We start from the raw sequence: 27,992 nt of genomic DNA on the forward strand, positions 1-27,992 counted from the left end.
TTAACAATATACATTTTATTGTCAACACTAGTTATTTTACCCCAGGAATAGTGCTGCAGCTCCCACAGATGATGCTATGTAAAATAAGAAGAGTTATACAAGTATATGTCCACAAATTATTTCTCAGTCTATAAGTTCATGTATCCAGTGTTATATGAAATATATAGTAAAATTCACTATAGGGAAATAAATGCGTCATATCCCTTTAAATTATCAACAACTTCTGTTACCATGGCAATAAACAACCAATAAGATTGCTGGATTTGAATTTGAAAAAGAAAAAAAAGTCGGTTATCTTCAGTCTGTGGAATCTCAGCAGTGAGTGAGGACAGACACCAGCGGCTACAGCGACAGATCAGGTATAAGCCTGTAATATAATAATGGTGACGGCTGATTTATCTCATCACATGTCCGTACAGAAGAAATCAAGACGTCATGTTACTGATTGTTATCATGTACCCCGATACTTTCCATAGAGACATGTCCATGATAGAGGCTGGGGTTGATCGTTCTCACCACTTGTCACATCGTCCATATTGGTGCATCCAGTGATGGGAGTCCAATATTTAACAACAGCTCCATAGGGACCGGCGCCTGCATCGCGGAGAGCGGCCCAAAGTCTATTATTCCTACTATCCCTGCATGATAGAAAGTGCTCCATGTACATCACATATTAATGGGGGAGGGCAAATATTTTATAGATAACAGTCAATATCCTGCACATTTTCCCAATGTTGCCTTTGCCCCAGCAATGACCCCTAAACATACATACAGTATTTCCCAAAGTTTCTAATAACAGTACACCCTAGTCAAAGAAATCAGAACCAAGTACCCAAAAGCTAATCTGGCTGTTCTGGCTGTTTTATAGGAGTTTGATACATTTAGATAGGAGTGAAGACTACAGCGGAGACCATGTGGAGCGGCCATTCAGCCTGCGTTGGATCAGGTGAGATTGCTCACACTGTGGTAGACGACCATTCTCTATACTGTGGTCATATGGCTCCCAATGGCTTCACGAATATCTATCTTTGGGATGTGTCCAGTTTCCAGTATTTTGGGGGGTTACTATAGTACTGCATATGTTTGCTGTAAGAAGTACCAGAAAGCTTAACTGATCCCCAATAGAGGTTCACAGCGCCTCTCTGAACATAAAAGCTTCATAGGTAGAGAGGGGAATAAACTGCTGCCCATGAAGTCTACAGAAGGTTTATATACGAAAAACACATTTTTCTAGCTTCTTTTTACTGCCATTTCCCCTCTTTGTACTTAGTATTGGGGTCAGTATTGACGCCCTGTCACACCCTCCTTGCACGGTTATGGTTGATTCTAATGTTTGGTTGTTTTTTCTTCAGTTAATATCCCACCGGAGGAGACGCTTAGAAGACTGACCTTCTGTGTGAACCTTCTCCCGTCTTCTTCTCTCTACAAGATGGAGGTTAGTGAGAAGACGACTATACCGCTGCCATTATTTTTAAAGACGAAGGGGTGTGTAGGAATGGCTCATTACATTACTAACTTAATCTGTTGTCTTCTTAGCGCCTCATGCCGACAAACCCAACAGCCCAGAAGAAATATCTACCAAGGCACGAATATGAAGAGCAGCCTACACCATCCTGGAAGATGCAGATCACAAAACAAGAAGCATGGGCAATGATGGCTAAAGAACTGTGCATGGACCTAGATGAAGATGAGGAAGAACAGAAAGAAGACAAGATGGGAGAAAAGAAGAAAGAGATCAAGATCAGAATTAAGATCGGCACCAGAAAAAAAGGCCAGGAGGAGCACCAGGAGGAGCACCAGAATAAGCGTCCCAAGAAGGAGGACCAGGCGGTGTGACATCTCACCGTTCATCAACCAGTATTTGAGAGGAAAGAGGAACATTATCTGGACAATCCTGCTAGGACCTCTCAGCCGATAACATCATATACGGCAAATACTGGGACGTAAGTATGAAAAAAAATAATAATAGTGATAATAAGAACAGTATAAAATTATCATTGCAGCAGTATATTAATATTAGTAGGTAAAAGTGTAATATTAGCTAACAAAGTAGTAACAAAAAGTAGTAATTTTAGTAAATAAAAAATAGAATAGAAATATAAAAATGATAATATTGTTAGTTATAACAACAGGTTTGATCTAGGAAAGTAAGAATAGGGACCCCATTATTGGTAGGGGCGCAGCATTAACAATAATTAATAACAATATAAACAATTAGTTGCAGTAGGACAAATAGGATATAGAGAAGTATTTATCATAAGATGTGCAGTCAGCTAGTATTAACAACTATCCTATTAATATAACATTGGCAGTAAAGCGACAAAAAAGATGATAATATCACATTAGACTTATTTTAATAGAATTAGGGTGCTTGATCCAGGGTTCTAGGACTGATCGCCTTTTCCCGGGGTTGAGAAGGAATTTTTCCCCTGTGACACAGATTGGCTGAAAGTGTCCAAGGGTTTTTGCCTTCTTCTGGATCAACCGCATATACATAGTACAGCAGTAATATTTCTAGCAGAAAGTTACACTAGTCTTTTTATAGTAATAGCATAGAAATATTTAAAGCTGCAATGATAGAATATTTATAATAAGAAAAAAGACAAACATCATAAAATAACTCATTTTAGCTGTTATTAAATAAATATTTTAATGTTAATAGATAGATATTCCTCCTTCTAGGTCAACCACTTTAGAAAAAAAGATCTTGTACATAAAAAATCAAATATAATATTTAGCATATAGTAATGATTTTAGCTGTAATATTAGAATGTGGACATATTAGATTACTTAGAAATTACCAAAGTAATAATAAATGCAGGAGGATAATAATAATAACCATAGTATTAGTAGTAGGGTTTGATCCAGGGTTTTAGGACTGATCGCCTTTTCCCGGGGTCAAGAAGGAATTTTTCCCTGAGTCACAAATTGGCCGAACGTGTCCAGGGTTTTTGCCTTCTTCTGGATCAACAGCAATAGACATAGGGACTTTATTACTACCAGTTAGTGTAGTGTTAGTGTAGGTCCCATCTGAAGTGGTCACCTTGTCGTTGGCAGATGGGCTCGCACAATTTGATCAAGATGTGCGCTAAGAACCTCACATTTATACGTATTGAATAGTAAATACGGCAGTAACGCAATTCAGAATTAATACATATAATTTGTAAGCACTTTGCTGTCACTTTTTTGCTTTTGCCTTTCGTCTACAGCAGTTGCTCCTGCACATTTCTTTCATTTTCTTTGTTTGTGTTTACTTTCTTCCTGGATTAACACCTTAGACATTGTGACATTACAGTTAGCAGTATTTTAGTAATGTTTGTATATATTTCTCTTCATTTTCATCTTTGATGCTTGACTAGGTCTGCCTAGTCCCTACAGAAATGTCAGTAGCAAACACACAAACCTTACATTTGACCATGGTCTGTAGCAGAACTGTAACAAGCAACTATATGGCCCAATTACAAAGCTGGAGTTACACTTTAGTCTACACTATGTCCACATTCAATAGTAGGACACGAAAAGCTCCACTTTGTCTAATAGGTCTTAGGCTTCTTTCACACTTCCGTCTTCCAAATCTGCACAGGATAAGTCAAGATGTTGAAATAACGGATCCTGTGCAGATTATGGAAAACTTGTGCACTGGGCCCGTCTTTCTGACGGACCCGTCGAGCCTATGTGCACCTGTTGTGTATGTGTTTTCGCAGCGGTTTTCCGCTGCAAAAATGCATACACAACACAAACCAGGTAAAAAAATTTTTAAAAATCGCAGTATTCTCACCTACCGGCATCCTGCGCAGCGATGCTCCCGGCAGCTAGCGTTCCTAGTAATACATTGCGAAATCTTGCGAGAAGTCGCGGGCTCACGAGAGAATACTGCGATTTTTTATTTTTTTTTATTATTTTTAACATTATATCTTGTTACTATTGATGCTGCATAGGCAGCATCAATAGTAAAAAGAGAAAGAGAGCGAGCGAGAGAGAGAATTTCCCTGACGGAAACAGACAGCGACGCATCCTGCGCCCATAGGCTACTATTGCTACTATCGCTGACCGATTTTCCGACGTGCAGAAAAAACGTTCCTCTGAACGTTTTCTCTGCCCGACGGACCGTTTTTTTTAATGCAGGATCCAGTGAAAGATGGATGAAATGGATGGCCATCCGTCACAATCCGTCGCTAATACAAGTCTATGGGAAAATGCAGGATCCTGCAAATTTTTTTGCAGGATCCTGCATTCTCAAAAATCGACGGATTGTGATGGAAGCTGAAAGACGGAAGTGTGAAAGAGGCCTTACCCTCCACAGTCCCAGACATAGTCCTTCTCTGCAGGGATGGATGGGATTGGTGTGTCCCTGCACACTATTTAATGTTGCAACAACGGTACTCACAAGTCCAAGATCCTTTTAGGAAAGGTGAGCAAAAAACCCACATCATCACCCCTTCAGAATAAACTGTGTCAATGGGTGTATTCTGAAGGATGATGGGGGTTCTAGCCATATTTAGTGTAAATATACACTGTAATGTAGTGTTCAAAGTGTTTATCACAAATGTGACGACCACCTCCCTCATCTTTCAGAATACATCCATGTATACAGTAAGTGGGTGTATTCCTGAGGATGAGGGGGGTGGTGGTCACAATATACGGTACTGCAGGCACTGTACTGTAATTCACAGATTCCCCATAACAGAGCGTCATCCACAGATTATATTTTGTATTTTATTAAAGGTTTTTGCACACTATTTGGCTCAAAATATTTTTTTCCTTATTTTCCTAGGTGCGGCTTATAATAAGGTGCATCTTATAAGGCGAAAAATACGGTCCTTATTTAGATACAGCAGGGTTTTTGCTCATTTTGGTTCTGGTAGGTTTTGTATGCTTTATGGCCAATGTGAACATGCTGTTTATGTGCTGCATGTATGCCAAGTTAAACCAAGCTCAATTTTTGTGTTTTTTAATTTATTGGTTTGAGTGTGAGAGCAGAAATACCATGTTTTTCTTCAGATTTGGCATGAAAGACATGTAGCTTTTACTGGGGTTTCTCTGGGCAAGTTTAAAATGATGCAAGATGCTTACATTGAGAGTCTTGTGTCACTCGACTGCTTGGCATCTTGTGACGACTCGTATGCGATTTGCCTAACAGTCACGTGTCACCTTATTTCTCTTCCTGTTTCTCTCATTTCTCCGTTACACACTGTTAGGATTCCCAATATCAGACTCTCTGCCTAATTTGACATTTAAGCCGGAGTCACACTACCATAGAATACGGACGAGTGCTATGCGAGAAAACATCGCATAGCACTTGGACCACTGTTAATCTATGGGGCAGCTCACATCACCGTATTTCTTTCTCAGGCATATTCGACATGCACATAAAATCCCAGCATGCTGCTATAAGGAGGTAGCGGAGAATTTCAGTGCTGTTTTATTAATGCTGTGTGTATTGTGTGATGCTCTTTTATCCCATGTCCTTGTATTGTATATACTGTGTTGTAATGAACATATTTACATTTGGGATAGCAAAGGTTAACCTAGTAGGCTGGGTCAGCAGCCTCAAAGAAACAGGAACTTCCAGTCCCCAGGCATGGCCTGGCTAGGCTTGGCCATGGCAGGACGTGCTCCACAACTGGGAGCAGAATACACCCCTCGAGGGGAAACAGTGCTGCCGAAGGACTGCCAGGCAGTAGGAACGGGCACAAGGACTGTGTGAGTGCCCACCAACAGACTATTAGCTCCTGGGAGCCGATTGGGAGCTGATGCTTCTGCTGATACTGTTGCCGATGGAGCAGCATCTTTGAATAGGGACAGCTCAGGAATTGTTACCTCATTTACTTCATTGACCTCATCTACCCCTTCCCTATTAAAAAGTTTAACGTTGGAACTGAAGCGTGGCGTGTGGTGTATCCGGAGGACACTGTTCCAGTGTTGGGAGCAACCAAGTGCTAGAGGTAACTGACTGTATCTGTGCAAGGGGCCGGGGTGCTCAATGACTGTGACCTAGTGGACTTGGCTATGACTACCACCCCGTGCCACCTTGGTACACAGCGATTGTACGTGTATATCGTCCGAGACTCATCAATGCAAGCCTATGAGTGCAAGAAATACTAGAATGCCACAAGGACCATCCATCTAGCTTGCGACAAATGCACACATTTTCCTCATTTCAGCCCATTGAGCAATTTAATTCAATGGAGAAAGCCAGTGAGAAATAGAAAGTCATACACATGTCATACGGATGCCATATGGATACATGGGTGGGAGAAAATCGCAATGCAAACGCATTACACATGGATGACCATACGGAGAACACTCGTGCGACTCTCAGCAGGGAGACTCTGACCGATTTTTCATATGTTTAGAGTCGCTCTGGCCTTACTTGGAGAAAAAAACTCTTCAAATTATCCCCAGAAACTCAAAACCTTAAAAACTCAACAAGCAGACTGATGGTTAATCATAGTGTTTCAGCCAGAAAACTAAAATATAACACTTTGAAAAGTCGCAAATTTTTGTGCAAGGAGGAGTTGGGCTAAAAAAGTTGTATTTTTTGGTGGTTTCATGCCAGTTTGAAGCAGCTCTTCATAATTAGGTGGAGCTGGGGAGGAGTCGAGTGGTAAAAGGCAGAGCTACTTCAAACTCAGCAAAATTGTCGGCACCCAGAGACACGATATTGAGAAGATGCACCAAATTCAGCAACTGATGTGTTTCCCTTGACTTAAGGTTGGCGTGCGCAATGCCAGCCTTAATGAATCGTCCCCATAGTGTGCACATACCATATGTTCACTAACTGACAACACTACAAAGATTTCAGAGACTTACACCAGTGACGATGCTAATTCCGCAATTAATCAATGGGTTTTCCTCTACCCATCTCTGATGGCTACTGTTGAGCAGATGCAGTGATAAGATGATTATATGACATTTCGCTGGATCACTTTTGTTCCTGCATAAACCATAATGCACAAACGTGCTGGTTTATTACCACTACATGGATAATTGATACAATTGACAGGTTTACAAATGCGTTTATCTATTTTTCCAAGTCCTTTCACTAAGGCTATGTGCCCACGTTACAGATTTGTGTGCGGATTTTTCAGCACTGTTTTTGATTTACTGCGGATTTTCTGCGTTTTTGTGCGGATTTCACCTGCGGTTTTACACCGGCAGATTCCTATTAAGGACCAGGTGTAAAACGCTGCGGAATCTGCACAAAGAATTGACATGCTGCGGAAAAAACAGCGCAGCGTTTCCGCGCTGTATTTTCCGCACCATGGGCACTGCGGATTTGGTTTTCCATAGGTTTACATGGTACTGTACACCGCATGGAAAACTGCTGCAAATCCGCAGCATCAAATCCGCAACATGTGCACATAGCCTTAAAGTATCAGATGCCTGTATTTCCCTGTGACACCTGGAGTAATGTTTGACACGTCCAGGTAGAAGTGTGCTACACAACAAATACTCCATTAATTCTATATCGCAATCCACCGGCAGCTGTGCAAACAATGGCTATCACCTTTCCCTATTGGACACAATTACATTTCGCTTTGCTCTTTTGTTAAAGGCACAATGTATTGTTACACAGGTAGGAAATGAGAGAGGCCCCAGACTGGAGGCCCTGCCAGAAATGCAAAGTATTGTCAGGATCACATATGACATTCCTTACAATAGTCCAGACGTGGCCAATATATTATGTACAGGTAAAAAACTGAACAAAACTGGATTGCAAAAAATTACAAGAAAGAACTCAAAAGAGACTTCTAATAGGGAAGAACAAGGGTGACCCACATAAAGAGTCCCAGAAGGTCATCAGTATTGGATGCAAAAGAAGGCCAGAAAATAGGCTATATTAAAGGGAATCTGTCACCCCCAGGACGTATATGACCTATTAATATGGGCATACAGGTGATAGAAATGTTACACTAGCCCTACCTGTATGCCTCATATTAATGGTCTTGTTGCTGATAAATGTTATATTGCTTCTTTATGCTAATGATTTCTTCCAGGCTTCGGGGTGTGCTGTACTTCAAAGAAATCCCTGCCCCCTGTCTTCATTGTAATACTATCCCCTCCTATACACATCAGTTACGGCCCCAGAATCCCACACCTGCGCCCTTCACTCACTCAGAAATACATACCTCATCCTCCCTTCTATGGGCACTGCATTCAGGCGCCGGCGACTTCCGCTCCAGTGTCCGCCTGCGTGCACGCCGATAAGATGCTCTCACCACTTCCTCCCTGCATAGTCATCGCTAGGAACCATGTGTACATAGCGAAGACTATGCAGGGAGAAAGTGGCAATATTGCCTTGCGCTGGCTTGTACTCTGGAGGACAGAGAATGAACGTCAATCCAATATTGCGGCCAGCATGCAGCCAGCGGGTAAGGAAAGGGTGAATCAAACACCCGAAAACCCCGCCCATATGACCCAAAACTGGTCCCACCAACTTCAGGTGACAGGTTCCCTTTAAACATGCAGAAGTCACCTGCGCAGAAGATGCCTGAATGCAGCGCCCATACAAGGGAGGAAGAGATATGGATTTTTGAGGGAGTACAAGGCGCAGATGCAAGATTCCGGGGCCGTAGCTGACGCTGATGGAAGTAGGGGTAATACTATACTCAGGAGAGGAGGCAGGGATTTCAAGGAAGTAATGTTTAGCATAAAGACAGAATATAAGATTTCTCAACAAGACCATTAATATGAGGCATACAGGTACGACTTGTGGAGCGCCCGTTAGGACCGTAGGGTACTCGGAACCAGGCCGGTTCTTAAAGGGGAAGTCACAGTGGCAGCGGTGACCCGGTCAGTGGCCCTGAGCGTCCAATTAAAGGGGAAATAAAGTGTATTGGGAAATAAAGTCTAGAGTTCGTGACGCCACCTGTGGTACTGGGCCAGGGATGGCCGACGCTGCTTAAAGTGGTCCACTGGGGCTGATGGTATTGCAGCAGAGGTGGTATAGCTCCCCACAGGTAGAGCTTAATCCCCAGGGCTCCGGATGCAGTTGGTAAGGATGATAGATGGTGAAGTGCAGGAAAGAATTGAAGGACACTGGTGTTGTGAATTCTGTTCTTGGGTTCCCTCCGGTGGTTGTTGGTGGTATTGCAGCTGTCCCTGGCTTGCAATCCTGCTCAGGTGTCCTTGCTGATTGCAGGCTTGACTGGGGTATTTAGGACTGCTGGATTCATTAGTCAGTGCCAGTTGTCCATTGTTCTTGGAGGGATTGCTTCTCTCTCTGGTCCCTCATGCTCTGCTGCCAATTCAGCTAAGATAAGTGTCTGTTTTTTTGTCTCTGTGCACACATGCAGTGTGCTTGTAATTCAGTGCAATTCATTTGTGTTTTGTCCAGCTTAGACTTTGTTTGGATTTTTCAGTCATGCTGGATTCTCAGGAGTTGCAGATATACTTGCTTGTTATGGTTCTCAATGGCAAGAGAACATAGCCCAGCAAACATAAGTACTAGCTCTTGGAAGGATGGAAACTAAACTGACCATGAACTAAACCTGCCGCACAACTAACAGTAGCCGGGTAGCGTTGCCTACGTTTTTTATCCCTAGACGCCCAGCGCCGGCCGGAGGACTAACTAATCCTGGCAGAGGAAAATATAGTCCTGGCTCACCTCTAGAGAAATTTCCCCGATAGGCAGACAGAGGCCCCCACATATATTGGCGGTGATTTTAGATGAAATGACAAACGTAGTATGAAAATAGGTTTAGCAAAATTGAGGTCCGCTTACTAGATAGCAGGAAGACAGAAAGGGCACTTTCATGGTCAGCTGAAAATCCTATCAAAATACCATCCTGAAATTACTTTAAGACTCTAGTATTAACTCATAACATCAGAGTGGCAATTTCAGATCACAAGAGCTTTCCAGACACAGAAACGAAACTACAGCTGTGAACTGGAACAAAATGCAAAAAACAAACGAGGACAAAAGTCCAACTTATCTGGGAGTTGTCTAGCAGCAGGAACATGCACAGAAATGCTTCTGATTACAATGTTGACCGGCATGGAAGTGACAGAGGAGCAAGGTTAAATAGCGACTCCCACATCCTGATGGAAGCAGGTGAACAGAGGGGATGATGCACACCAGTTCAATTCCACCAGTGGCCACCGGGGGAGCCCAAAATCCAATTTCACAACAGTACCCCCCCCTCAAGGAGGGGGCACCGAACCCTCACCAGAACCACCAGGGCGATCAGGATGAGCCCTATGAAAGGCACGGACCAGATCGGAGGCATGAACATCAGAGGCAGTCACCCAAGAATTATCCTCCTGACCGTATCCCTTCCATTTGACCAGATACTGGAGTTTCCGTCTGGAAACACGGGAGTCCAAGATTTTTTCCACCACGTACTCCAACTCGCCCTCAACCAACACCGGAGCAGGAGGCTCAACGGAAGGCACAACCGGTACCTCATACCTGCGCAACAATGACCGATGAAAAACATTATGAATAGAAAAAGATGCAGGGAGGTCCAAACGGAAGGACACAGGGTTAAGAATCTCCAATATCTTGTACGGGCCGATGAACCGAGGCTTAAACTTAGGAGAAGAAACCCTCATAGGGACAAAACGAGAAGACAACCACACCAAGTCCCCAACACAAAGCCGGGGACCAACCCGACGCCGGCGGTTGGCAAAAAGCTGAGTCTTCTCCTGGGACAACTTCAAATTGTCCACTACCTGCCCCCAGATCTGATGCAACCTCTCCACCACAGCATCCACTCCAGGACAATCCGAAGATTCCACCTGACCAGAAGAAAATCGAGGATGAAACCCCGAATTACAGAAAAAAGGAGACACCAAGGTGGCAGAGCTGGCCCGATTATTGAGGGCAAACTCCGCTAAAGGCAAAAAAGCAACCCAATCATCCTGATCTGCAGACACAAAACACCTCAAATATGTCTCCAAGGTCTGATTCGTCCGCTCGGTCTGGCCATTAGTCTGAGGATGGAAAGCAGACGAGAAAGACAAATCTATGCCCATCCTAGCACAGAATGCTCGCCAAAATCTAGACACGAATTGGGTTCCTCTGTCAGAAACGATATTCTCCGGAATACCATGCAAACGGACCACATTTTGAAAAAACAGAGGAACCAACTCAGAAGAAGAAGGCAACTTAGGCAGGGGAACCAAATGGACCATCTTAGAGAAGCGGTCACACACCACCCAGATGACAGACATCTTCTGAGAAACAGGAAGATCCGAAATAAAATCCATCGAGATGTGCGTCCAGGGCCTCTTCGGGATAGGCAAGGGCAACAACAATCCACTAGCCCGAGAACAACAAGGCTTGGCCCGAGCACAAACGTCACAAGACTGCACAAAGCCTCGCACATCTCGAGACAGGGAAGGCCACCAGAAGGACCTTGCCACCAAATCCCTGGTACCAAAGATTCCAGGATGACCTGTCAACGCAGAAGAATGAACCTCAGAAATGACTTTACTGGTCCAATCATCAGGAACAAACAGTCTACCAGGTGGGCAACGATCAGGTCTATCCGCCTGAAACTCCTGCAAGGCCCGCCGCAGGTCTGGAGAAACGGCAGACAATATCACTCCATCCTTAAGGATACCTGTAGGTTCAGAGTTACCAGGGGAGTCAGGCTCAAAACTCCTAGAAAGGGCATCCGCCTTAACATTCTTAGAACCCGGCAGGTAGGACACCACAAAATTAAACCGAGAGAAAAACAACGACCAGCGCGCCTGTCTAGGATTCAGGCGTCTGGCGGACTCAAGATAAATTAGATTTTTGTGGTCAGTCAATACCACCACCTGATGTCTAGCCCCCTCAAGCCAATGACGCCACTCCTCAAAAGCCCACTTCATGGCCAAAAGCTCCCGATTCCCAACATCATAATTCCGCTCGGCGGGCGAAAATTTACGTGAGAAAAAGGCACAAGGTCTCATCACGGAACAATCGGAACTTCTCTGCGACAAAACCGCCCCAGCTCCGATCTCAGAAGCGTCGACCTCAACCTGAAAAGGAAGAGCAACATCAGGCTGACGCAACACAGGGGCGGAAGAAAAGCGGCGCTTAAGCTCCCGAAAGGCCTCCACAGCAGCAGGGGACCAATCAGCAACATCAGCACCCTTCTTAGTCAAATCAGTCAATGGTTTAACAACATCAGAAAAACCAGTAATAAATCGACGATAAAAGTTAGCAAAGCCCAAAAATTTCTGAAGACTCTTAAGAGAAGAGGGTTGCGTCCAATCACAAATAGCCTGAACCTTGACAGGATCCATCTCGATGGAAGAGGGGGAAAAAATATATCCCAAAAAGGAAATCTTTTGAACCCCAAAAACGCACTTAGAACCCTTCACACACAAGGAATTAGACCGCAAAACCTGAAAAACCCTCCTGACCTGCTGGACATGAGAGTCCCAGTCATCCGAAAAAATCAAAATATCATCCAGATACACAATCATAAATTTATCCAAATAATCACGGAAAATGTCATGCATAAAGGACTGAAAGACTGAAGGGGCATTTGAAAGACCAAAAGGCATCACCAAATACTCAAAGTGGCCCTTGGGCGTATTAAATGCGGTCTTCCACTCATCCCCCTGCTTAATTCGCACCAAATTATACGCCCCACGGAGATCTATCTTAGAGAACCACTTGGCCCCCTTTATGCGAGCAAACAAATCAGTCAGCAGTGGCAACGGATATTGATATTTAACCGTGATTTTATTCAAAAGCCGATAATCAATACACGGTCTCAAAGAGCCATCTTTCTTAGCCACAAAGAAAAAAACGGCTCCTAAGGGAGATGACGAAGGACGAATATGTCCCTTTTCCAAGGACTCCTTTACATATTCTCGCATAGCAGCATGTTCAGGCACAGACAGATTAAATAAACGACCCTTAGGGTATTTACTACCCGGAATCAAATCTATGGCACAATCGCACTCCCGGTGCGGAGGTAATGAACCAAGCTTAGGTTCTTCAAAAACGTCACGATATTCAGTCAAGAATTCAGGAATCTCAGAGGGAATAGATGATGAAATGGAAACCACAGGTACGTCCCCATGCATCCCCTTACATCCCCAGCTTAACACAGACATAGCTTTCCAGTCAAGGACTGGGTTATGAGATTGCAGCCATGGCAATCCAAGCACCAACACATCATGTAGGTTATACAGCACAAGAAAGCGAATAATCTCCTGGTGATCCGGATTAATCCGCATAGTTACTTGTGTCCAGTATTGTGGTTTATTACTAGCCAATGGGGTGGAGTCAATCCCCTTCAGGGGTATAGGAGTTTCAAGAGGCTCCAAATCATACCCACAGCGTTTGGCAAAGGACCAATCCATAAGACTCAAAGCGGCGCCAGAGTCGACATAGGCATCCGCGGTAATAGATGATAAAGAACAAATCAGGGTCACAGATAGAATAAACTTAGACTGTAAAGTGCCAATTGAAACAGACTTATCAGGCTTCTTAGTACGCTTAGAGCATGCTGATATAACATGAGTTGAATCACCGCAATAGAAGCACAACCCATTTTTTCGTCTTAAATTCTGCCGTTCACTTCTGGACAGAATTCTATCACATTGCATATTCTCTGGCGTCTTCTCAGTAGACACCGCCAAATGGTGCACAGGTTTGCGCTCCCGCAGACGCCTATCGATCTGGATAGCCATTGTCATGGACTCATTCAGACCCGCAGGCACAGGGAACCCCACCATAACATCCTTAATGGCATCAGAGAGACCCTCTCTGAAATTCGCCGCCAGGGCGCACTCATTCCACTGAGTAAGCACAGCCCATTTACGGAATTTCTGGCAGTATATTTCAGCTTCGTCTTGCCCCTGAGATAGGGACATCAAGGCCTTTTCCGCCTGAAGCTCTAACTGAGGTTCCTCATAAAGCAACCCCAAGGCCAGAAAAAACGCATCCACATTGAGCAACGCAGGATCCCCTGGAGCCAATGCAAAAGCCCAATCCTGAGGGTCGCCCCGGAGCAAGGAAATCACAATCCTGACCTGCTGAGCAGGATCTCCAGCAGAGCGAGATTTCAGGGACAAAAACAACTTGCAATTATTTTTGAAATTTTGAAAGCAAGATCTATTCCCCGAGAAAAATTCAGGCAAAGGAATTCTAGGTTCAGATATAGGAACATGAACAACAAAATCTTGTAAATTTTGAACTTTCGTGGTGAGATTATTCAAACCTGCAGCTAAACTCTGAATATCCATTTTAAACAGGTGAACACAGAGCCATTCCAGGATTAGAAGGAGAGAGAGAGAGAGAAAGGCTGCAATATAGGCAGACTTGCAAGAGATTCAATTACAAGCACACTCAGAACTGAAGGGAAGGAAAAAAAAAAAAAATCTTCAGCAGACTTCTCTTTTCTCTCCTTTCTCTGTCAATTAATTTAACCGTTTTGTGGCCGGTCAAACTGTTATGGTTCTCAATGGCAAGAGAACATAGCCCAGCAAACATAAGTACTAGCTCTTGGAAGGATGGAAACTAAACTGACCATGAACTAAACCTGCCGCACAACTAACAGTAGCCGGGTAGCGTTGCCTACGTTTTTTATCCCTAGACGCCCAGCGCCGGCCGGAGGACTAACTAATCCTGGCAGAGGAAAATATAGTCCTGGCTCACCTCTAGAGAAATTTCCCCGATAGGCAGACAGAGGCCCCCACATATATTGGCGGTGATTTTAGATGAAATGACAAACGTAGTATGAAAATAGGTTTAGCAAAATTGAGGTCCGCTTACTAGATAGCAGGAAGACAGAAAGGGCACTTTCATGGTCAGCTGAAAATCCTATCAAAATACCATCCTGAAATTACTTTAAGACTCTAGTATTAACTCATAACATCAGAGTGGCAATTTCAGATCACAAGAGCTTTCCAGACACAGAAACGAAACTACAGCTGTGAACTGGAACAAAATGCAAAAAACAAACGAGGACAAAAGTCCAACTTATCTGGGAGTTGTCTAGCAGCAGGAACATGCACAGAAATGCTTCTGATTACAATGTTGACCGGCATGGAAGTGACAGAGGAGCAAGGTTAAATAGCGACTCCCACATCCTGATGGAAGCAGGTGAACAGAGGGGATGATGCACACCAGTTCAATTCCACCAGTGGCCACCGGGGGAGCCCAAAATCCAATTTCACAACACTTGCTATGTCTTTAGTTAGATGTAGTATATTTGTATTTTCTGCTGTGGATATTTTTAGGATTTTAATACTGACCGCTTAGAATTCTGTCCTATCCTTTTCTATTTAGCTAGAAGTGCCTCTTTTGCTAAATTCTGTTTTTCTGCCTGCGTGTGTCTTTCCTCTTATACTCACAGTCAATATTTGTGGGGGGCTGCCTATCCTTTGGGGGCTCTGCTCTGAGGCAAGATAGAATTCCCATTTCCACCTATAGGGGTATTTAGTCCTCCGGCTGTGTCGAGGTGTCTAGAACGGGTCAGGCACACCCCACGGCTACTTCTAGTTGCGGTGTCAGTTTAGGGTTCGCGGTCAGTACAGATACCACTTACTCCTGAGAAAGTCTCTCATGCGGCTCCTAGGTCACCGGATCATAACAGTACAACTGGCCAACAATGAGTTAAATGCATCTCAGAAGAAGGGAAGAAAGGTGTTGAGACATTTTTTTTTCTGTAGCCTGTTTTTTCTTTCCTTCCCTCTTTTCCTCTGGGTGACTGAGGAGACTTGTTCTAGCATGGATGTTCAGGGATTAGTTTCTCGTGTAGACCAGCTTGCTGCTAGGGTACAGGGTATTTCGGATTATATTGTTCAGACTCCGCTTTTAGAGCCTAGGATTCCTACTCCTGATTTGTTTTTTGGGGACAGGTCCAAATTTTTGAGTTTTAAAAACAACTGTAAACTGTTTTTTGCTCTGAAACCTCGTTCCTCTGGTGATCCCATTCAGCAGGTTAAAATTGTCATTTCCCTGTTGCGTGGCGACCCTCAGGATTGGGCATTTTCACTGGAATCTGGGAATCCGGCCTTGCTTAATGTAGACGCCTTTTTTCAGGCTCTAGGATTATTATATGATGAACCAAATTCTGTGGATCAAGCGGAAAAGACCTTGTTGGCCCTGTCTCAGGGTCAAGAAGCGGCAGAATTGTATTGTCAGAAATTTAGAAAATGGTCTGTGCTGACTAAATGGAATGATGAAGCTTTGGCTGCAATTTTCAGAAAGGGTCTTTCTGAATCTGTTAAAGATGTTATGGTGGGGTTTCCCAAGCCTGATGGTCTGAGTGATTCTATGTCTCTGGCCATTCAGATTGATCGGCGCTTGCGGGAGCGCAGAACTGTGCGCGCTGTGGCGTTGTCCTCAGAGCAGATGCCTGAGCCTATGCAGTGTGATAGGATTCTGTCTAGAACGGAACAACAAGGATTCAGACGTCAGAATAGGTTGTGTTTTTATTGTGGCGATGCTTCTCATGTCATTTCAGTCTGCCCTAAGCGTACAAAGAGATTCGCTAGTTCAGTTACCATCAGTACTGTACAACCTAAATTTCTGTTATCTGTGACCTTGATCTGCTCATTGTCGTCATTTTCTGTCATGGCGTTTGTGGATTCAGGCGCCGCTTTGAATCTAATGGACTTTGAATTTGCCAGGCGTTGTGGTTTCCCCTTGCAGTCTTTGCAGAACCCTATTCCTTTAAGGGGCATGATGCTACACCTTTGGCTAAAAATAAACCCCAGTTTTGGACACAGGTGACCATGAGCATGGCGCCAGCCCATCAGGAAGAGTGTCGTTTTCTGGTGTTGCATAATTTGCATGATGCTATTGTGCTGGGTTTTCCATGGTTGCAGATACATAATCCTGTGTTGGATTGGAAGTCTATGTCTGTGACTAGTTGGGGTTGTCAGGGGGTTCATAGTGATGTTCCTTTGATGTCAATCTCCTCTTCCACCTCTTCTGAGTTTCCAGAGTTTTTGTCTGATTTTCAGGATGTATTCGATGAGCCCAAGTCCAGTTCCCTTCCACCGCATAGGGACTGTGATTGTGCTATTGACTTGATTCCAGGCTGTAAGTTTCCCAAGGGCCGACTTTTCAACCTGTCTGTGCCAGAACATACCGCCATGCGGAGTTATGTTAAGGAGTCTTTGGAGAAGGGGCATATTTGGCCATCTTCTTCACCGTTGGGAGCGGGATTTTTTTTTGTTGCTAAGAAGGATGGCTCCTTGAGACCCTGTATTGATTATCGCCTCTTGAATAAGATTACAGTCAAGTTTCAATACCCTTTGCTTTCCGATTTGTTTGCCAGGATTAAGGGGGCTAGTTGGTTTACTAAGATTGACCTTCGGGGGGCATATAATCTTGTTCGTATTAAGCAGGGTGATGAATGGAAAACTGCGTTTAATACACCCGAAGGCCATTTTGAATACCTTGTGATGCCATTCGGACTCTCTAATGCTCCATCTGTTTTTCAGTCCTTCATGCATGATATTTTCCAGAATTATCTTGATAAATTCATGACTGTATATTTGGATGACATCTTGATTTTTTCCGATGATTGGGAGTCTCATGTGAAACAGGTCAGGATGGTATTTCAGATCCTTCGTGATAATGCTTTGTTTGTGAAGGGGTCTAAGTGTCTCTTTGGAGTGCAGAAGGTTTCTTTTTTGGGCTTCATTTTTGTTCCCTCATCTATAGAGATGGATCCGGTTAAGGTTCAGGCCATTCATGATTGGATTCAGCCCACATCCGTGAAGAGCCTTCAGAAATTTTTGGGCTTTGCTAATTTTTATCGCTGTTTCATTGCTAACTTCTCCAGTGTGGTTAAACCCCTGACCGATTTGACGAAGAAAGGCGCTGATGTAACGAATTGGTCCTCTGTGGCTGTCTCTGCCTTTCAGGAGCTTAAACGCCGATTTACTTCTGCCCCGGTGTTGCGTCAGCAGGATGTTTCTCTTCCGTTTCAGGTTGAGGTTGACGCTTCTGAGATTGGCGCAGGGGCCGTTTTGTCCCAGAGGGATCCTGTTGGTTCCTTGATTAAACCGTGTGCCTTCTTTTCCCGTAAGTTTTCGCCTACTGAACGCAATTATGATGTCGGCAATCGGGAGTTGTTGGCTATGAAGTGGGCATTTGAGGAATGGCGACATTGGCTTGAGGGAGCCAAGCACCGTATTGTGGTCTTGACCGATCATAAAAATCTGATTTACCTCGAGTCTGCCAAACGGCTGAATCCTAGACAGCCTCAATGGTCCTTGTTTTTCTCCCGTTTTGATTTCGTGGTCTCGTATCTTCCGGGTTCTAAGAATATTAAGGCTGATGCCCCCTCTAGGAGTTTTTTGCCTGATTCTCCTGAGGTACTGGAACCGGTCGGCATTCTGAAGGAAGGGGTGGTCCTTTCTGCCATTTCTCTTGATTTGCGACGGGTTCTGCAGGAATTTCAGGCTGACAAACCTGACCGCTGTCCAGTGGGCAAACTGTTTGTTCCTGACAGATGGACTAGTAGAGTGATTTCTGAGGTTCATTGTTCTGTGTTGGCTGGCCATCCTGGTATTTTTGGTACCAGAGATTTGGTTGGTAGGTCCTTTTGGTGGTCTTCTTTGTCGCGTGATGTGCGTTCTTTTGTGCAGTCCTGTGGGACTTGTGCGTGGGCCAAGCCTTGTTGTTCCCGTGCTAGCGGGTTGCTTTTGCCTTTGCCGGTCCCTGAGAGGCCCTGGACACATATTTCTATGGATTTTATTTCAGATCTTCCGATTTCCCAGAGGATGTCGGTTATCTGGGTGGTTTGTGACCGGTTCTCTAAGATGGTTCATTTGGTGCCTTTGCCTAAATTGCCTTCCTCTTCTGATTTGGTTCCGTTGTTTTTCCAGCATGTGGTTCGTTTGATTGGTATTCCGGAGAATATTGTGTCCGACAGAGGTTCCCAGTTTGTTTCTAGGTTTTGGCGGGCCTTTTGTGCTAGGCTGGGCATTGATTTGTCTTTTTCTTCCGCATTTCATCCGCAGACAAATGGCCAGACCGAGCGAACTAATCAGACTTTGGAAACTTATTTGAGATGCTTTGTGTCTGCTGATCAGGATGATTGGGTGGCTTTCTTGCCATTGGCCGAGTTCGCCCTTAATAATCGGGCTATTTCTGCTACCTTGGTTTCGCCCTTCTTTTGTAATTTTGGTTTTCATCCTCGTTTTTCTTCGGGGCAGGTTGAGCCTTCTGATTGTCCTGGTGTGGATTCTGTGGTTGACAGGTTGCAACAGATTTGGGCTCATGTGGTGGACAATTTGGTGTTGTCTCAGGAGGAGGCTCAGCGTTTTGGTAACCGTCGTCGGTGTGTTGGTTCCCGGCTTCGGGTTGGGGATTTGGTCTGGTTGTCTTCCCGTCATGTTCCTATGAAGGTTTCTTCCCCTAAGTTTAAGCCTCGGTTTATTGGTCCTTATAGGATTTCTGAGATCATCAATCCGGTGTCTTTTCGTTTGGCCCTTCCGGCCTCTTTTGCCATCCATAATGTTTTCCATAGATCTTTATTGCGGAAATATGTGGTGCCCGTTGTTCCCTCTGTTGATCCTCCTGCTCCTGTGTTGGTTGATAGGGAGTTGGAGTATGAGGTCGAGAAGATTTTGGATTCTCGCCTTTCGAGGCAGAGGCTTCAGTACCTTGTCAAATGGAAGGGTTATGGCCAGGAGGATAATTCTTGGGTTTTTGCCTCTGATGTCCATGCTGCTGATTTGGTCCGTGCCTTTCATCTGGCTCGTCTTGATCGGCCTGGGGGCTCTGGTGAGGGTTCGGTGCCCCCTCCTCAAGGGGGGGGGGTACTGTTGTGAATTCTGTTCTTGGGTTCCCTCCGGTGGTTATTGGTGGTATTGCAGCTGTCCCTGGCTTGCAATCCTGCTCAGGTGTCCTTGCTGATTGCAGGCCTGACTGGGGTATTTAGGGCTGCTGGATTCATTAGTCAGTGCCAGTTTTTTCTCTCTCTGGTCCCTCATGCTCTGCTGCCAATTCAGCTAAGATAAGTGTCTGTTTTTTTGTCTCTGTGCACACATGCAGTGTGCTTGTAATTCAGTGCAATTCATTTGTGTTTTATCCAGCTTAGACTTTGTTTGGATTTTTCAGTCATGCTGGATTCTCAGGAGTTGCAGATATACTTGCTATGTCTTTAGTTAGATGTAGTATATTTGTATTTTCTGCTGTGGATATTTTTAGGATTTTAATACTGACCGCTTAGAATTCTGTCCTATCCTTTTCTATTTAGCTAGAAGTGCCTCTTTTGCTAAATTCTGTTTTTCTGCCTGCGTGTGTCTTTCCTCTTATACTCACAGTCAATATTTGTGGGGGGCTGCCTATCCTTTGGGGCTCTACTCTGAGGCAAGATAGAATTCCCATTTCCACCTATAGGGGTATTTAGTCCTCCGGCTGTGTCGAGGTGTCTAGGACGGGTCAGGCACACCCCACGGCTACTTCTAGTTGCGGTGTCAGTTTAGGGTTCGCGGTCAGTACAGATACCACTTACTCCTGAGAAAGTCTCTCATGCGGCTCCTAGGTCACCGGATCATAACACACTGGGTTGCAGTCTCTTTACCTTTTACTGGTGAAGTTCAGGTACAGGTTACATGTGATCTTTGGAATCCGGGCAGCTTGGAAGCGATTCGGAATCCCCCCAGCCAGGTGGGGTTGGAAGCCTTCCTTACTGCGCTGTATTCTCAGTGCCTTGCTGCCTGAGAGAGGACCTTGTGTGAAGCCTCAGTCTGTCCCTTTAGGTGGACACTACCCGCATGGCAGGTAGCTTGAGCCTTTTTACAGGTGTCCCTCTCTCGTGGTGACTCCGGGCTCTAATCTGCCTTCTGTGCCTTCGGGTGTAATTATGGCCAGGAGACTTGGAATCTCCTGCCAGCCAGTTTCTGCTGTCGAGCATACAGTTCGGGCATACAGTTCCCGCATAACCTCGGACTTCCGGCTTCTTGTGCTCAAACCTGGAGAGAGCCCAATCGCAGCTCCACTCCAGTTTCTCTCTCCTCCTGTGCGCCTTCTTCCCTCATTGTCTCCTACAATCTCCTCTAATTCCTCCCCCAGCCAGAGTATATATAGGGAAGCTACCCTGAAACCGGGTCTAGAGCTCCCCCTTCTGGCCTGGAGTCAGAAAAAGTGTTGCATGCAAATGTTACCTGTTAAAGGGATCCATCTCGCTTCCAGGCATAGCATCACCCTCCCCGTCAGGAAGGCAATGCCACTGTGACAACCGGACTCCTGGGGTGTCACACTTGTGTAACATTTCTATTACCTGTATGCCCATATTAGTAGGTCATATAAGTCCCAGGGGGGTAACAGATTCCCTTTAAGGACGTCTGAGCCCTCCCTCAGTCTGGGAATACCCTGCAAGCTTTGTGGATCTGCCCACTTTGGGGTGGGATTTACATAAACAATGTCCCTTTTAGGCCTAAGACAGCCACACATTTACTGGAATTATTCTCGAACACATGGGACAGTATGGGAATATTCAGGACAATTGGCAAGGGCAAGTGTGTATAACCTTACCCAAGTCTCCATAAGGAGGTGGTGGGGACCCCCACATGCCTCCTCTCCCCTGGACGCTGTTCACATGATGACATTGTGGTTTATTAATGAGAAATGTAATTTTTATGTACTGTAATGTCATGTACTGTGTATAAGCTTAGGGCTAGAAGAGGATCTTAGATAGTATAGGACCGTAAAGGGATTAGAATAGAGGGGGCATCAGAGGTAAGGAATAGGATAGGAGTGAAAGTAATGCGCAGGCAGTATGGGGTTGCTCAGTGGGGAGGAGTTAGGGCAGAGCATCAGGGATATAAGAGAAGTGCTTCCTGATTAGAGAGCAGAGCCCGTGCAGCCTTGCCCAGTAGTGATTGGGCAGTCCGGCTCTTTTTGGTAATCCGGCTCTCTCGGCTCCGCTCACCAAGAAGAGTCGGCTCTTTTTGGATCCTAAATGGATCCCTATTAAAGGGAACCTGTCACCCCCCTCAGGCGTTTGTAACTAAAAGACCCACCTTGTGCAGCACAAATTCTGCATTCTGACAAGGTGGCTCTTTTAGTTATAATGCCTGCACACGGTGAAATAATCACTTATAAAATGGGCCCCCTCTTACCCTGAAACCGCCAGGGAGGCGTGTCTTTCCTTCCTAATCAGACGCAGCACAGCTGTCGCTCCGGAGCTGTGCGCGCCAGGCGCCGCCTCCTCTAGCTTCGTTATTGTCCCCGGCGCCTGCGCTGTAAGTACAAAGGGCAGCGCAACTGCGCAAGCCCGAAAAAAAAACTTAATGCGCAGGCGCCGGGGACGATAATGCAGCAAGAGGAGGCGGCGCCTGGTTCGCACAGGCCTGGTGTGACGGCTGAGCTGCGTCTGATTAGGAAGGAAAGACCGCCTCCCTGGCGGTTTCAGGGTAAGAGGGGGCCCATTTTATAAGTGATTATTTCAGCGTGTGCAGGCATCATAACTAAAAGAGCGACCTTGTCAGAATGCAGAATTTGTGCTGCACAAGGTGGCTCTTTTAGTTACAAACGCCTGAGGGGGGTGACACGTTCCCTTTAAATATGTGTTCACAATATGTGAACACATATTTATGCTGACGTGATGCAGCTGAAACCCCACCCACCTACGACAAAAACTCTGCCCACTTGCTTTTAATCAATTAAATTGATGAGTGGGTGGACTTTTGTTCAAGTGGGCGGAGTTACGTCTGCTGAACACAGGGATTTTACGCCCAGTGAGAGCCATTCAGAGAATTTAGTGGCTCTCACTGGGGTGCCAGCTCCCATCGTTCACAGCAGGGAGCCGGCTCTTTGTACTGGATTGTTTGTGAAAGACCCATCACTATTGCCCCGGGCAAGGTGTGAGAGCAGTGAAGAAGATGGTCCACAGGCCGTGGGGATAAAGATGCTACGGCAGGAAGGGGCCCCAGGCTGGAGAATTATGCAGGCGGGCACCAGCTAAGACCATCACAAGAAGGATCCGGGGTCTATGACTGGGGAGGGAATAGCTGAGATGGTGTTCCCGGCACCTTTCCCTATTGTAAACGGACAAGGGGCTGGCAGAGAGCTGGTCACATTGAAGGCACGGATGGGACATAGACTGTCTAGTGATACAGCAAGGATTGCCGGGAGAAGGGAGACAGAGCTGATAGAAAGGATAGAGGCTGCCCGGAAGGCAGGGAAAGCGCAGAAGATGTCTCTTTGTGTAACCAGTGTTGCCAGTGTGTTGAATGCCCTGCTGAATGGTAAAGTTAAACTGATGGAAAAAGACCCCGTCTCTGAAGTGATTTGCGGAGCTCATGAATGCGGAGCCGATATGACAATAACCGCCAGTGTTGCTGCGAATGCTGCATATACAGTACAAAGAACAATGTATTTCATCTGTAGGGCACCAGAGTGTGGGAACACTACAGCCCGGTGCCACGACTACCACCCTGGCCGCCTTACATCTCAAACACAGGGGCGTAAATAGAATAGATGCAGGGGTTGCAGCCACTCCTGCGCCCTGGAGATTAGGTGGCCCCAAAAAGTCTCTCTGTTCTATATGATAAGTCCAATATTAATAAAAACCTATGATAGATGGGGGTCCTGTTGGAGATCTTGCAGAGGCTCACAAGCATCAAGTGACGCCACTGCTCACAAACTTTATATAAGTCTGGGATAGCTTTACTTTCCTGTCACATCTTGTGGCTCCATCAGGGCAGAGACGTTTAAGTTCTGTAGGGAGACTGAAAGAAATACCGTATATGTAAAAAAAAACTACAACTGCCTTTATAAGTTCAGAATCAAACTTTTCTGTACTAAAAAAACCCATTAAATCTGCTTCTTCAAGTCCGCACCAAAAGCAAATCAAATAAAGAGGAAATCACAGGAGAAATATAATAATCCGAGATTGTTATTACTTACAGTATTATGGAGCAGACACATGCAGATAAAAGGCAGGAGAAAAAAAAACGCAGCATTTGTGCTACTTGTCAACACGGCCTTATATCTACATTTTAGTTGTGTTCCTCTTTTTAGATGGGCACAGAGACACAGTAGAAGTCTTATGCCCATGTGAGGAGGATAGCTTTAGGCCGGGGTCAGACAGAGCGTATCAAAATACGGTCCGTTTTTTACTGCCGAAATACGCAGAAAAGTTCCTGAACAGTGATCCGTATTCAATGTGAGGATGCGATTTTTTCTCCAAAAAGTATTCGTGTGTCATCCGTATGGCGAGATTTTCTCGCCAGCTTGCAAAATGGACATAGAATGGATCCATGGGCTCAAATATTCGTGAAAACATATATACAGTCTATATATATATTTATATTTACATTTAATACAGAGCTAGATAGCAGAAAAGCCAGTAATTCAATTGTCGGCTTTTGCTATTTCTTTATCAAACCTGAAAGGATATGAGACATGGTTTACATACTGTACAGTAAACCATTTCATATCCGTTACATTTTTTCATATTCCTCACTAATAATGTTCCAATTGTGTGTGTGCAAAATTTGGGAGCTCTAGATGTTAAAATAAAAGGTTAATTCACGGGAAAAACTGGAGTGGGTTCCCGCGCAATTTTCTCCGCCAGAGTGGGAACGCCAGTGACTTAGGGCAGATAGTAATAGCCTAGAGAGGGACCATGGTTATTGCCCCCCCCCGGCTAAAAACATCTGCCCCCAGCCACCCAAGAAAAGGCGCATTCTGGCACTTAGCCACTCTCTTCCCATTGCCCTGTAGCGGTGGGATATGGGGTAATAAGGGGTTAATGTCACCTTGCTAGCGTGGGAATTTTTCTGAATATTTTCTGACGCTAGAGTTGATATGAGTTTATGCCACCAGGGGGCGCAGCACCACAAGTCAACAAAGCTGCACTCCAATCATTCCCGTTTATACAGCCAGGAGCGGCCGCATTAGCAGGCTCCTGGTTGTAAATTTATTTAACCCGTTCAGATGGATTTACATCGTGGGACATGACTGTACAGCGGACAGGTATGCGATATTGTTGTTTTTTTATTTTCCTTTTTTTTCAGAAGAACGAGGGTCGTCAGTTGGATTGAGCGTACAATAACGATATTAAAACCCCAAGTATTTATTTATTTCATTAAAATACTTTATTCATAATGTGTGTGTATTTTTAACCCTTTATTACTATTGGATTAATAATGGATAGGTGTCTTATTGACATCTCTCCATTATTAACCAGGCTTAATGTCACTTTACATTAGCAAGGTGACATTAACCCCGTAATACCCCATATGCCACCGCTACTCGGGAGTGGGAAGAGAGAGACTAAGTGCCAGAATAGGCGCATCTTCCAGATGTGCCTTTTCTGGGGTGGCTGGGGGCAGATGTTTTTAGCCGGGGGGGGGGGCAATAACCATGGTCACTCTCTAGGCTATTAATATCTGGCCTCAGTCACTGGCTTTCCCACTCTGGCGCGGGAGTGCGCGGGAGCCCACGCCAGTTTTTTCCGTGATTTAATCCTTTATTTTAACACCTAGAGCTCCCAAATTTTGCACATACACACTACTAACATTAGTAGTAAGGAATATGTAAAAATATAACGGATATGAAATGGTTTATTGTATGTAAACCATGTCTCATATCCTGTCGGGTTTGGTAAGGAAATAGCAAAAGCCGACAATTCAATTACCGGCTTTTAAGCTATCTAGCTCTGCATTAAATGTGTGTGTGTGTGTGTGTGTGTGTGTGTGTGTGTGTGTGTGTGTGTGTGTGTGTGTGTGTGTGTGTGTGTGTGTGTGTCAATGACATATATATATACCTATTCTATGTGTAGACATTTATTCTACCTATTCTATTCTGTCAGTGTGATTTTACTGTACACCGCATTGAATTGCCGGCTTTTCGATAGAACACCGGTACATATTTCTCGCAAGTCACACGCATGGTCCGTGTGTAATTCGTATTTTTCTCGCCCCCATAGACTTTCATTGGTGGATTTTTTGTGCAATACACTGAGAAACACAGCATGCTGCGATTTTCTCAGTCTGTAAAATACGGCTGAGAATTATTTGGCAGATAGGAGCTGCCCTATAGAGAAACATTGGTCCGTGTGCAATGCGTTGTTTTTGCGCCTCTCCCTCATCCGTATTCCTGTCTAGTGTGACCCCGGCCTTACAAAGAAGCACAGCGGAGGACATGTTGGCTCTGCTACTTTGTGTCTCCATTGGAGGTTCTGTCTGTATCCCATATCTGGGCAGTCACGGACCTCCTGCATAAAGACAGTGTGAACAGGGCCTTAGAGCAACAGAAATAGGAAAATAATGCTATTGTCAGACCCACATGTTGGTTACAAGCGTCACCTGAATATCCCTATTATTAATTCTGTCTGTTCTCCTTTCCTCACAGCGGGGCGCACACAGCAGCGCAGAATGTTAGACTACTTTGTAGAGCATTTTTAAGGAATTTGCAATGTTGGTTCCTGATGAAGCCTAGATGTGAAACCAGACATGGGAAGACCCAACTGTGACACAACAGCACCAGTTTTCAACATGCAACACTATTAGGCTGCCGTCACACTAGCAGTATTTGGTCAGTATTTTACTTCAGTATTTGTAAGGCTACTTTCACACTAGCATTGTTTGTAATACGTCGCAATGCGTCGTTTAGGGAGAAAAAAAGCATCCTGCAAAATTGTCCGCAGGATGCGTTTTTTCCCCATAGACTAACATTAGCGACGCATTGCGATGTATGGCCACACGTCGCAACCGTCGTGCGACGGTTGCGTCGTGTTTTGGCGGACCGTTGGCACAAAAAAAGTTACATGTAACTTTTTTTGCGCGTCGTGTCCGCCATTTTCGACCGCGCATGTGCGCGGCTGAAACTCTGCCCCCTCCTCCCCAGACCTTACAATGGGGCAGCGGAAGCGTCGTAAGACTGCTTCCGCTGCCTACGTCGGGCATTATTTTCACAACGTGCGTCGGCATGACGCATAGCGACGGCCCTGTGCCGACACTAGTGTGAAAGCAGCCTAAGCCAAAACCAGGAGTGGAACAAATAGAGGAAAAGTATAATAGAAACATATGCACCACTTCTGTATTTATCACCCACTCCTGGTTTTGGCTACAAATACTGATGTAAAATACTGACCAAATACTGATAGTGTGACGGCAGCCTCATTTCTGTGATAGTGATGGCCACATCAGTGACACCCAACAGAAATAATTGTAAACCAAATACAGCCTATAGGGGAACTTATAATGGAAACCATGATGCATATGTGACCAGTGGGCAGATGTATTAAAACTGTATATAAAGGAAAAACTTTGTTTCCAATAGCAACCAATCACAGCGCAGCTGCCATGCTACAAGAGCTGTATCAAAAATGAAAGCTGAACTCTTATTGGTTATTATGGGCAACAACTAGTGTTTCTTTTCGGAAGTTTTGAACACCGAGGACCTAATCTGTATAACAGAATGAGATCACTGTCACACTGCCATTTCCTCCTGTGTTATTAGCAACACGTGATTACAAGTCACCTGATGACTGCTGCAACATTCTGCCAACCACAACATGGCCGCCGCAAGTCGCGCGTTCACCTGATGCCATTCATTAATCACTCATAGTGACTGTTAGTACCTGCTGTTTTTCACAGAAGCGGATATAACTTTTCCTCTGATGACGCTAGCGTTATTTTGCGTCAAGCAAACGCAGACCGTTCTTGGCGGCGTAGGTCGCCCTTATCTGACGTCATCAGTGTGCGTCACGGCGTGAATGGATCCAGGGACGCAGGGCTGCGGCGGATATGGTGGAAGGTTGAACAGATTGTGCAGTGGAGCATAGAGGAAGTAGGAGGTAGCCGGGCCCCGGTGTAGTGACGGGGCCGGGCAGCTACAGCCAGTATAGACTGCGGGGGGCGTTACTGATCCGGACAGCTGTGCCAGCCCCGGAGCCCACCATGTGAGAGCGCCGCCCGCAGGAGGACACAGCGCCGCCATGGCTGCCGGCTGCAGGGCAGGGGCTCTCCCAGGCTGGAAGCTTCACATCTCCCGGGAGCTGCGGAGGAGAGACCGGGAGCAGAGGCAGGCCTTCGAGGAGCTCATCCTGCAGTGTAAGTGC

The 27,992-nt window shown here is 45.2% G+C and overlaps 2 protein-coding genes and 1 long non-coding RNA gene across 6 annotated transcripts in view; 2 read left to right on the forward strand and 1 right to left on the reverse strand.

The window, feature by feature from the left end:
* LOC143808427 (uncharacterized) lies at nt 1-27,636 on the reverse strand. Its single transcript, XR_013221952.1, has 4 exons — nt 27,513-27,636; nt 1,517-1,677; nt 1,390-1,422; nt 1-638 (listed from the first exon to the last, which is right to left on the reverse strand). It is a non-coding gene; the product is annotated as an uncharacterized LOC143808427 (long non-coding RNA).
* On the forward strand, nt 563-1,836 carry LOC143808425 (uncharacterized). The gene is made up of 3 exons (XM_077291078.1): nt 563-946; nt 1,353-1,435; nt 1,537-1,836. The coding sequence occupies exons 1-3, from the start codon at nt 913-915 to the stop codon at nt 1,834-1,836; spliced, it is 417 nt and encodes a 138-aa protein (XP_077147193.1). The 5' UTR covers nt 563-912.
* Nucleotides 27,590-27,992, forward strand: part of ATG16L1 (autophagy related 16 like 1) — a 68,591-nt gene continuing 68,188 nt past the window's right edge. For all 4 annotated transcript variants that reach the window (XM_077291057.1, XM_077291058.1, XM_077291059.1 and 1 more), the window contains exon 1: nt 27,590-27,984. In XM_077291057.1, coding sequence (XP_077147172.1) covers nt 27,870-27,984 — 115 coding nt within the window. In that variant the 5' untranslated portion in view covers nt 27,590-27,869. The remainder of the gene's footprint in view (nt 27,985-27,992) is intronic.

This window comes from Ranitomeya variabilis, chromosome 2, assembly GCF_051348905.1.
Source record: "Ranitomeya variabilis isolate aRanVar5 chromosome 2, aRanVar5.hap1, whole genome shotgun sequence".
In the NCBI taxonomy this organism is placed as follows: Eukaryota; Metazoa; Chordata; class Amphibia; order Anura; family Dendrobatidae; genus Ranitomeya; species Ranitomeya variabilis.

What these genes read in the sequence shown, in the direction of transcription:
- LOC143808425 (XM_077291078.1), top strand. Translation starts at nt 913, where the DNA reads ATGTGGAGCGGCCATTCAGCCTGCGTTGGATCAG. An exon ending in TTCAGCCTGCGTTGGATCAG is followed by an intron (nt 947 to 1,352) that starts GTGAGATTGCTC and finishes TTTTTTCTTCAG; the next exon opens with TTAATATCCCACCGGAGGAG. An exon ending in CTTCTCTCTACAAGATGGAG is followed by an intron (nt 1,436 to 1,536) that starts GTTAGTGAGAAG and finishes TTGTCTTCTTAG; the next exon opens with CGCCTCATGCCGACAAACCC.